An 11,388-nucleotide genomic window follows, 5' to 3' on the forward strand; every position below is an offset into this window, starting at 1 on the left:
GTAGCGGGGGGGGGGGGGAGAAAATTGGGATGTGGTCACGACATGACTACCCTTGCCAAGGAGTTCGCAGATAGGATCGGGTAGATGCAACTATTCGGTGAGCAGGAAGAAATACGGCAGCAAGTGGTAGGTGTTGAATGTAGGTCCCCAACGCAATGCCCGTGGGCAGTGTTCCCTCTAAGCTGAGTTAGTGTGAGCTAGCTCACAGTTTCTTAGCCTCCAGCGTACACATTTTTGTCGTGGCTCAGGAAGGAGGGCTCCAGAGCAAGCTACTTTATGCAGCCAAATTGCTCGCTCACAAAACTGTAATGCCAGTAGCTCACAAAGTGGAATTTTTGCTCACAAGACTCCACCAGCTTAGAGGGAGCATTGCCCGTGGGAGCCATAGCAATGCTCCCTCTAAACAGTGGAGTCTTGTGAGCAAAAATTCGACTTTGTGAGCTGCCAGCATTAAAGTTGTGAGCGAGCGATTGGGCTGCTGCATAAAGCAGTTTGCTCTGGAGCCGTCCTTCCTGAGTGAAGACAAAAATGCACGCGCCAGAGGCTAAAAAAACTGTGAGTTGGCTCACACTCACTCAGCTTAGAGGGAACACAGGTCGTGATGCCCATCAACAACTTTCCCTGGCGCCCATCAAGCGCTTTTAAAAAGCCGGCAGGGCTAGGCGGGGCTTTTGCCCAGGAGGGCATCTGACTGGCCATGCAGATTAAAAGGCACCCTTGTTGAAAGAACGGTTCTCCCTGAAGTTGCAGAAACGCAAATCCCAATGGACAAATCGATAAAGACTGTTTCGAGAAGACCCTTCACCCCCCCCCCCCAAGAGCTGGCAACCTTCTATTAATTTGGTCAGATACCACTTATCAGAAGGGCATATTAAATAACCGAACACCACAGATCGTTGCTATGTACTGGACAAGAATCCAATCTCTCTTCTCTGCTCACATTGAATGAATTGTGATTATTCCTTCTCATGCTGCGTTGAAGGTTCTAATGCTAATTCATGCCTGTTGAGATGAGCCTGATATTTAGATCTATATCTGTATTGATCTTTTGCTCTACGTTGCTTGCACTCCATTCTGTTATCAGTTGGTAATATTGTTCAATAAAACTCAAAAGATTATTTAGAAAATTATTTCTGCTGAATGTTTTAACATAATAATATGGCCAGGGTCCGGCATACCTGAGGGACCGCCTTTCCCCATACAGGCCCCAAAGAGCACTTCGGTCGGGGTCACAACACCGCCTACTGACCCCGGGACCTAAAGAGGCCAGGCCCTTTTCGGTGGCAGCTCCTACCTGGTGGAATGAGCTCCCGGAGGAGATCAGGGCCCTGCGGGACCTTTTACAGTTCCACAGGGCTTGCAAGATGGAGCTCTTCCGCCAGGCTTTCGAATAGGAGCCGCCGCTGCCACTATTACCACCATTGTGTACTGCAGAGCAGTGCCGTCGGGGTGGGCTGATTAGCCAACTGGGACATCTCGGCCTATGGCACCCCCCCCCTTTCTTTTGACCTCACTGTGATATTTAATAATGACATTAGCTGTCATCTTACCGATGCATCCTGTAAGATTGAATTGTGTTTTAAGTGGCTAACTGTGTAATTTTATCGCACTTTGGGTGCCTAAATTGTTTTAATGTGTTATATTTTATTGCACTGTTGTGCCTGTGTAAGCTGCCCTGAGCCCGCATGCGGGGAGGGTGGGGTATAAATGAAATAAAATAAATAAATAAAATAAAATCAACACTGAATTTCGTCATTTTAACTGGTCTTAGAATTGTGCCGGGTTTTATGGTGTTGTAAACCGCCCCGAGCCCCGCGTAAGCGGGGAAGGGCGGCTAAGAAATCAAAATAAATAAATAAATAAATAAATAAATAAATAAATAAAAATAACAGAACACCGCTGCCTCCTATCACTCCCCAAATGGTCTGCTTCAAAAGTCAAGCTGGGCACAGAGTTCTTCTGTTGTTGGCTAGCTTGCTTCATGATGTTCTTACGGCTTTTTATATCATCTAACTGCGGTCCCCATTTGTATTTTGCTTGTTCCTACGGCATGGACGGCAGGCACAGGGCCCCTTAAGCTTACTTTGGGGAGGGGTTCTACAGAGGGTAGCACTCACCTGTAACTGTTGTTCACAGAATGCTCACCTCTGCAGTCATACCTGGGGGTACTGCATCTGCGCAGACCTTCGTGGGACTGCACAGGTACCACGATGATGAAAACAGAGCTGCAGTTTCCTGTAACTGCTGTCCATCGAGTGGTCACCTGTGCAGACACACATAGGGTAGTGCGTACACGTGGTCCTACGCAGGACGTCATGGGTACCGCAACGATGAATGCAGTAAGACTGACTGCAATAGACTGCGTTGAAATGTATTTGTAAGCCAGCCCGAGGGCTTCCAATGACAGAAAGGCGACGTGTAGATCTTTGCAATAAGGTTTGGTGTAGTGGTTAAGTGCGCAGACTCTAATCTGGGAGAACCGGGTTTGATTCCCCACTCCTCCACGTGCAGCTGCTGGTGTGACCTTGGGTCAGTCACAAGTTCTCTCAAGGGCAGTCCTCGCAAGAGCTCTCTCAGTCCCACTGACCTCCCAAGGTGTCTGTTGTGGGGAGGGGGAGGGAAAGGAGATTGTGAGCCGCTCTGAGACTCCTTCGGGTACTGAAGGGCGGGGTATAAATCCAATCTCTTATTTTCTTCTTCTTCTAAATATGAATAAAATACTCCCTGCACGACACTGCGCAACATGGAATAAATTAAACGATTTCTGAGTTCTACGAGAAATTTTAAAAAATATGCAGGCTCCTACCTTCAGGAAGCGCAGGTTTGGGCTGGAGAGACACAATTGGGTTATTGATGGACTGAGGCTGGGTGTACTGCACTGGGGGCGCGGGAGGAGGCGGAGTCACTTGCGGGACCGGCTCGTAGCGCTTCTCAGCCACGCCCCTCTCCAAAGGCTCCACGTCTATGGACTTCCCCCTGGAGGGAAAGATAGAAAGAGGAGTGTGTCAACTTCAGATCGGTACCGCCCCCACTTCGCCTGCTTGGCATTTCTTCCGGTCGCTCTCCCCTACAGGTCTTTCTGAAAGGCGACACTCCGGGCTATGTTTTAATACGGCAGTCGGTCTGTAACGCGGAACTACCTCTGCTCTGCCAAGGTAGAGGTAACACCACCAGAAAGGCGAGTCTTTGTGCTTTGGTAAACGGACACGCCCTTCGCGCGCTTGAGCAGAGAAATGAGGCTCATCTGCTCCTCCGGAAGACGGCAGAACGAACCCCCCGCTTTTGTGCAAGAAACGGACCCGATTCCGTTCTGCGAGTGTTAGCATAAACTTCGTAACCATCCAGAAATAGTGATGTTAAAAAAGCACAAGAGAATTTCGACGGCAGCGACTGGTTAGAAAGGTTAGTCACACAAAGCAGCAGGGATGCCAAACAACACAGATGACATCTGAGTGCATTTCATGGGTGTAAACCCTTTTTTTTTTTGGTTAGTGTTTCTTTTTTTTGTATTGCCCATTTTGCTTGTCAAATAATGGGAGGGGGAGAAGCAATTTAAAAAACCGGAATGATCCTAGGAAGTGCCATTCAATAGACCCCCTTCCTCAATACACCCAACGTCAGGAATCTACGATGTCATCTCTTCCAGAAGTGGAATAAGTGTCAATGGCTTTATGTGCATACATTTTAAGCTAGTTAAAAAACCAAAACGTTCACAGGTTTTTTTTGTTTTGGATGTTACATCCCCCCACCCCCCAAAAGCGGTTCTTACTGTCGATGGCCGATACTTTTTACTTTTGGGGGAGGGGGGGTTTGGACCCAGGTGAAAATTCCAAAAGCTGTTTCAAGTGACCTGCACATAATGCCTTTGAGAGAACACGACGGGAGACAGAGAAAAGAGGAAGAACATCTCGGGAACAATTTCACATCAACGGGGGTTCTTACCACTTGACGCTCCTTTTCAAGTAGTCATAGCTAGCGTAAGAGCCAAGAAATCTAGGTAACGGCGAAGCGATATGGCAACAGAACAGAAGAGAAATGGGTCATTCTAGCTGAAGCATTTCTTTCGGCGCAAGTCCTCAAAAGCCAAGCCCTCAGCGGACCAGTGGCTCCCAAACTTAAGTGCCAAACACAGAATACTAGCCTAGATGGGGCAGAAGTGTGCCTTGCAGAATTAAACCAAGTTTATTTTTAATTATTAGCCGCCTTTCTACCTTACATAAAATGCCATAAAATACATGGGTAAAGGTAAAGGTTTCCCTTGCTCGAAAGCCAGTTGAATCTGACTCTAGGGTTGCGGTGCTCATCTCCGTTTCAAAGCCGAAGAGCCAGCGCTGTCCGAAGACGTTTCCGTGGTCATGTGGCCGGCATGACTAAACACCAAGGCGCATGGAACGCTGTTACCTTCCCACCGAAGTGGTCCCTATTTATCTACTTGCAATTTCTTGCTTTTGAACTGCTAGGTTGGCAGGAGCTGGAACTAGAGACGGGAGCTCACTCCCTCATGCGGCACACTCGGGTCTCGAACTGCTGAACTACTGACTTTCCACAGCCTGCAGTTCAGTGTCTTAACCACTTGAGCCACCGCAGCTCCTCATAAAATACATAGAAAACCTCTAATTAAAATCTGTGATTTAGAACTGCCAGGAGGCAGAAGGAGTCGTCAAAGGCTGTCAGCCGGATGCAGCCACCTCTTGGAGTGTAATTCTCGTCTCCCCCAGAGACAGGCAGATGCAAAGATGTTTCAGTGTGATGGAGCCGGCTTTGTCACTGAAAGGCGCAAAGGGAACACCGGTAGCCCCACCGATGCTGAGGAAGTCCGATCTCTGTGAACAGGACCATGAGAACCGGGCAGAGAAGCATGTGTGAGATGACTCTGATCAGGCAAGAAAGGATGCCTGATCCTTCTTTGGGGAAACAAACTAAGAATTTATGCGCATAACAGCATGGCCAATTTTAACTCATGCCAAAACACAGCAGGGGATGCCTGAGGTGCAGTGAGTTTGGGAAACACTGGTACGGACGTTAGCTTGGGGAGCCCTTGTGGGGAAATTGCACGTTAGACACAGTCTAAACTTGTTGAGAAAGCGGAAACCTCTAGACAACACGCTTGCGTTCGGGATGTTAACACATCGTGCGACAGAGTCAAAGAGTCCCAAAATGATGGTGGATACTTCGGGAAGGCCACTGGGAAGGCGTGTGTGAGACGGCTGCTGTTACAGCCGCTGGAGGATCCCTGAAGGTGGCTCATGTGTTCTCCATCCTTTCTCAATGCCAGTCTCTTTACGCATGCAGAAAGAGCAGGTCGTGCACAACACTTGCTACTTAACGCTCAACGGCTCAGTGCGCCTTTTTCTTCTAACATGCTAGATCTGCACAATTTTTATAATAATAATAATAATAATAATAATAATAATAATAATAACAATAATAATACAAGTGCCAGAGTTAAAACAGATAAAACAGCCTAAAACAGTAAAACAATATAATACAACAACAAAGTGTCAGTGCTCCATTTATCGCAAGATGGGGCAGATCTTAGTCGGATGGCATTGGTCCCGCAACCTGTCATCCCCTCTCCTTCCAGGGTCACCTCGGGCCCAGATGGAACCACATATTGGTGGTAGTGGTGCGATGCTGCATGCATATCGATGGTGGCATTATAGTGGCAGTGGCGGCTCCTACTCGAAAGCCTGGCGGAAGAGCTCCGTCTTACAGGCCCGGCAGAACTGCATAAACAAAACTCACCCCCCACCGCTGGGTGTGACCCAAAGGATGGGTAGGTGGCTCAGCTGCCTTAAAGCCCCCAGATATACAAATTCCACTAGGAGAAACACCATCAGAGATTGCCAAAATATAAACTGTATTTAACAAATATAAAGCTGGTGTTGTCACAACAACCAAATTTAGTGCCCACTATAACTCTAATAAGGCACAAGACACAATGTTTCCCCCTTAGAATATAAGACGTAAAGTCGATGTAATCAGTGGAACTTGATAGGAGTCCCCCCACATAGTCAAAACATTGTCCAAACAGCCTTTGCAAAGATGCCGGTTCTAGATACTTAGAAGATGTGTTTCCTTCGACTTCTTCAGTTTGCCGGCTGTGTAGGTGGGAACCTGATTTCAACAATTTTAACAGACCACAAGGTTCATAGTGTAAAGAGCGAATCATAGGTTCTATCTGGGATCTCTGTGACGCTAGTTCCCCCCCTTAACAAAGCCGGCAATAAAGTCATGCCTAACTCTGTAGCATGCTCCAACTCCTGGCATGAACACATGAAACTGCCTTATACCGAATCGGACCATCGGTCCATCGAAGTCAGTATTGTCTACTCAGACTGAAAGCAGATCTCTGACGTCTCAGGCAGAGGTCTTTCACACCAGATCTTTTAACTGGACAAGCTATGGATTGAACCTGGGACCTTCTGCATGCCAAGCAGATGCTCTACCCCTGAGCCACAGCGTAATACCACCCTGCAAGTAGCACGTCACAGCTTTCGCTCATTCCCTTACATGCTAGCTTTCTACCCACAGGGAAGACTGTGTGTTTTAAATGAGGGAGTATTCAACGAAGGCATCCCTTCCAACCTGCATTCTAAATTTTACTCTGCTGGTCGTGTAACTCCGGCCTATAAGTTGGCCAGAATTTTATAAGAAGAAACAGGCTTGCTTAACAATGTCTACCAGTAGAGGAAGAATGTGCTGCTATTCCAAGAAGACAGTGGCATGCTAAACTGAGTTACACTCGTCTAAGCCCACTGACTTAAATGGGCTTGAAATAGCATAAGTGCTACTTCGGCTCACATGGTAGGAGGACTAGTGGTGGGAAAAGGCAGGGATGTCTTGAGAACATAAAGACAAAATTTTATTCCAGAATAACCCCCTTGGAAGAACCACCACTAGAGGGCCACAAAAGCCATGTCTGTAGCTATGATGGAGCTTTTTGGGGCTGCACCCCCTTTCTTAAAGGCACAACCCCACAAGAATGTCTCCTGCAAATGCTTTTTTCAATCATTTTAAAACCTTTTTTTAAAAGGTGTGCACTCCTTTAAGCAGGGTGGGGTGCTGTAGTTGACTAATTCCAACACTGAGCAAGGGGGTTGGAATAGGTGACCTCTAGGATCCCTTCTAACTCTTTGTCAAGAAACTGGTCTCCTTTCAGAGAGTTTTTCTGCCTCAATGTTAGCTTTCTTGACTATAGAAGTCCTTACCCCCACCTGCCGCCTTGTTCTCAGAATTGCTGCTGAGGCTGGCAGAAGTGATTAACTTGCAGCAGCTGAGAACTGTCATCTAAAGTGGTTGACAGCTTGTAGTTTAGAGATCTCTCCTGGTCACAGCTTCCTATTGGCTCAATGGCTTTTCTTTCTGCACTGAGAACTTCAGCCCCAACAGAAAAAAAAATTGCCCCACAAGCCACAAAATCCCGGCTACGGCCCTGATGAAAGCTTGTGCTGGAATGAAACTGGGCTAGTTTTCAAAGGTGCCACATGACTGTGTACTTCTGCTGCAATGGACTAACACAGCTACTCCTCTGGAGGTATTAGTGGGAAAATGGAATCGCTCATTCCAGGAACGCCCATGTACAGATGTAAAAATTCCGGAAAAATGGAAAAAAATGCTACGTTAGCACCTTTTCTTTTCCAGATTGAAAGTCATTCTGTTACTTTAGGGACGTAAAATATGATTATGGACGATTTTACTTGGCATGAAATTATCAGAATTAGCATATTAAAATATAGTGTATCCAAACAATTATTACAAAGTTCGGTTTGTAACATAAGAACATAAGAGACGCCAATGTTGGATCAGGCCAAAGGCCCATCCAGTCCAACACTCTGTGTCACACAGTGGCCAGAAATACCAGTGCCATCAGGAGGTCCAGCAGTGGGGCCAGGACATTAGAAGCCCTCCCACTGTTGACCCCCCCCCAAGCACCAAGAAGACAGAGCATCACTTGCCCCAGAGTCCCTATCTATACCTTGTGGCATAAGAACAACCTAGGACTTGCTTGTCCTCAGTGCACAGAAATTAGATTACTCCGATAGCATACATATTTTTTAGAAATGATTTGGAAAATATTTGAACACTAGTATTTTATTCATCATGTCAAAATAAAACGTTCCATAATCAATTTCTTTCCTTTTCTTTTTCCAATTTTTCCAGTTTTTTTGGAAAAAAACAAAAAAGGCTTAAGGGAAAAAACATGGAAAAAACCCGTCCCCCCCCCCCCCGAATTTTTCCAGTTTTTCCCCGGGCCCTCACATCTCTACGCCCAAGTCATGTTTCGATGAACTCAGCAGTGTGGGGAGTGCTCCATCCAGCAGATGGCGCCATTACAAAACAAACCACAACAAGCCGGCAGGAAGCAACCGAGCAGGCTTCGGAGGCATGCATTAAGTTTGCTAATCCCTCTTTTACTATGGCAAAGCATGATCCTGACACAAAGAGGGTAATCAAACGGGGCTTAACTCAACATCATAGTAGCAAAGTCCAGGCTGTGCCGAGCTTTAAAGGTTACAATCAGAGTTATAAGCAGCATTCCAGCTAAGAGAAGAATGATCCAGGAACTGGTTAGGTAGCCTTAAAGCAAAGCAGAGAGCTCTCAGCCTGTGCCCATCCCTGTCTGAGGAAGACGGCAGTCTACCAAGTGGGGTAAGCCAATCTCCAGGTAGGGCCCAGCACGCTCTGGAATGACAACTGATCTCCAGAGAAGAGAGAGAGAGCAGTTCCCCTCCAGAAAATCTAGATCTGAGTCCAGTAGCACCTTAGAGACCAACAAAATTCTTACGGTATGAGCTTCTGAGAGTCAAAGTTCCCTTTGTCTGATACGAGTTGGAATGGAGATCTCTGAGTCCTCATATCCCCACTCAGAAGCAAAGTTCCATCTAAGCTGTGCTAGGGGGCACTGGCATACAAAACTTTAGCTCCAGCTCAGGGAGTTTAAGCTTCTGCTCAGACTATATACCGAGTCAAATAAATACCTGAAAAATACCTTATCGGGTATTTATTCAGTCAAATACAATTAGAGATCTGTATTCGGCTATCAAAGTAGCTGCAATCAAAATAAAAGCCGATAGTAATCGGTTTTTAATTGGTTTTAATGCCTTCAGAGTTCTCTCGCTGAGTCTGCCATGGTGGCATTGGGAAATACCAATATTTTTGGGTTCAGTGCACCCACACCCGACAAATACTGATTTTTTTTGCACACACCTACTACCCTTCTGTCCTTCCCATCCGCCCAGAGCAGCATCTGAACCTCACAGCCACCCTTTCGACTGAAGCAGGGTGTGACCGGCATAGCAAGTCTTTCACAAATCTTCACAAGGTTCCAAATGCTAACTTACAAGCAGGTCTGTTCTAAAATAAAAACACTTTCGTACAAATAACTAGGTTTTGTTTTTCAGGAGAGCCATTTCCCGCCATCAATGTATTCCTGCAGGAATCCATTAGGCATAAATGCTGAAGCAGAGGCTTTGCCAAAGCAGAGACGACGAGGGAAAAGCAGTGCCTCGAGATCAGAGACTTACTTGGAAGAGTAGTTACTGTAGTTCAGCTGATTATGAAGATGGACCGGCTTTGCAGGCTCCGGGTGGTGGCTGGTGGGGACCTGCGCCCCGGCAGGCTTGTTCTCGTAGCTCCGGCGGTCAAAGTAGGAGAGCTGCTTGCGATAGTACTCCTCATCCTCCTCCGGGTCATAGTGGTTCGCCCGGACAATGTCCTCAGGGGGCTTCACTTGAGGTCTCTGCGGTTCTGGGGCCCTAGAAGCCAATCAAGAATATGAAGAAACGTTCTGGGAAACTAGAGTCAGTAATATACAAAAAGCAACACTCCCAGACTGGTTCACCCCAAAAGGTGTGCTTCGTAACCCAAAGCCCAAAAGCAGCTGTGTAAAAACTGACTACACTTATACAGTTATAGCCCTTTCGGGGTATTTTAGCGTCTTTTCCCCAGCCTTCTCAACAGACCTCGAGAGAATGCAGAGCTTTTACAAACAGGAACTGCAATTATTATCCACCTAACCCCCACCAATACATATGAGCGGTATCCTATGGAAGTTTTGTTGCTCGGAGAGGCTTGTTTCCCTGCTACACCCCTTCTCCCAAGAGCTCCTTTCAGCCTGTGACAAAATACTGCTAGTCAGGTGTCATTTCACAGAAAAAGAGGAGCAGGTGCTCATTAGCATAACTTAATAGCATATGCCACGCCCCCTGAAATCACCGGAAGTGTGTCAGAAGGCAACACCCACTGCTCAGGCTCCACTGGACTGTTTTGGATTGCTAGCTGGGGGGGAGGGGGGAGACGCACAGACCTGTGCAGGAAGGAAGGAAGGAAGGAGGGAAAAAAGAGAAGGAAAGGAGGGAAAGAAAGAGGGAGAGAAGGAAATGAGGGAAAGGGAAAGGAGAGAAGGAAAGAAAGAGGGAAAGAAAGAGGCTTCTTGCTCCTCATGGCCTGGGGCTGCTGGGAGCAGGGGGTGGGGTTTGTTGCATGTGCCCGCCCCCTGAGGAAATGACCCCTGCTGTTAGTCACAGGTGAAAAGCAACACAACTCGGGGATGCTGTAGTGAGTGTAGGCTTACTGGCCAAGATTATCGTTCCTCCCCTTCTCTGTCATTGAAACATCTGAGGATTAGATTCGAATCCAGCAGCACCTTGGAGACCAACAAGATCTCTGGTGTATGAGGTCCCTCCGTCAGATACAAGTACGAATGGAGACCCCCCCGAGTCCTTGTATCCCAAGTTTTAAGGTGGGAGGGGGTGTTGCAAAAAGGCAGGATGCAGTGGTACAATGCAAAATGTAACAGCTTGATGGAAATGGGAGAAATGCGTAGGGGCGGGAAATCGGCATACTATAATACATTTACAGTACTTATACTATTTTCAGGAATTCGGGGAAATGCTAACATCAAACAGTACCCTCAGCGATCCTGCGGTACCTTAAAAACTCGTACATCTTCTAGCAAAAGCGTTTGCGGACCGGAGTCCCTTTGTCAGACGCAGGAGGTGGCAGACAAACACACCGAGAAGGAATCCACAAGGAATCCACTCATCTGACGAAGAGACCTCAGGTCCATGAAAGCGTCTGCCAAAATGATGACTTGCAAGTTTTTAGGGTGACACCAAATCCCTGTGTTTTTCTCCCTGCAACCGACCAACAGGGATGGTCCTCCAGATATAGCAGGAAACTCCTCTCCCCCAAACAATTTTTATTCTGTTTCAAAAGGAATACAGAACTCAACATTATAATACACAAATATAGGTCGCTTCACTTAGAGGGGAAAAAAGAATACTATAAAATTTCTATCATATAACAACTTACATTCTTTCAGAATACAGAATACAGAGTGATCAACTCATAACTTGTCAACTGTAAATCATTATTTTATATCTA

At 46.7% G+C, this 11,388-nt stretch overlaps 1 protein-coding gene across 1 annotated transcript in view; it reads right to left on the minus strand.

Annotated features, from left to right (window-relative positions):
• The window catches only part of TJP1 (tight junction protein 1), a 189,134-nt gene that overhangs the window by 13,494 nt on the left and 164,252 nt on the right, over nt 1-11,388 (minus strand). The window contains exons 22-25 of the mRNA XM_015419498.1: nt 9,528-9,760; nt 2,807-2,976; nt 2,324-2,394; nt 2,118-2,263 (exon numbers count right to left, since the gene is read on the minus strand). Of these exons, the coding sequence (XP_015274984.1) occupies nt 2,118-2,263; nt 2,324-2,394; nt 2,807-2,976; nt 9,528-9,760 (620 nt within the window). The remainder of the gene's footprint in view (nt 1-2,117; nt 2,264-2,323; nt 2,395-2,806; nt 2,977-9,527; nt 9,761-11,388) is intronic.

Source organism: Gekko japonicus, unplaced genomic scaffold, assembly GCF_001447785.1.
Source record: "Gekko japonicus isolate JY-2015 unplaced genomic scaffold, Gekko_japonicus_V1.1 scaffold653, whole genome shotgun sequence".
Classification (NCBI taxonomy): Eukaryota; Metazoa; Chordata; class Lepidosauria; order Squamata; family Gekkonidae; genus Gekko; species Gekko japonicus.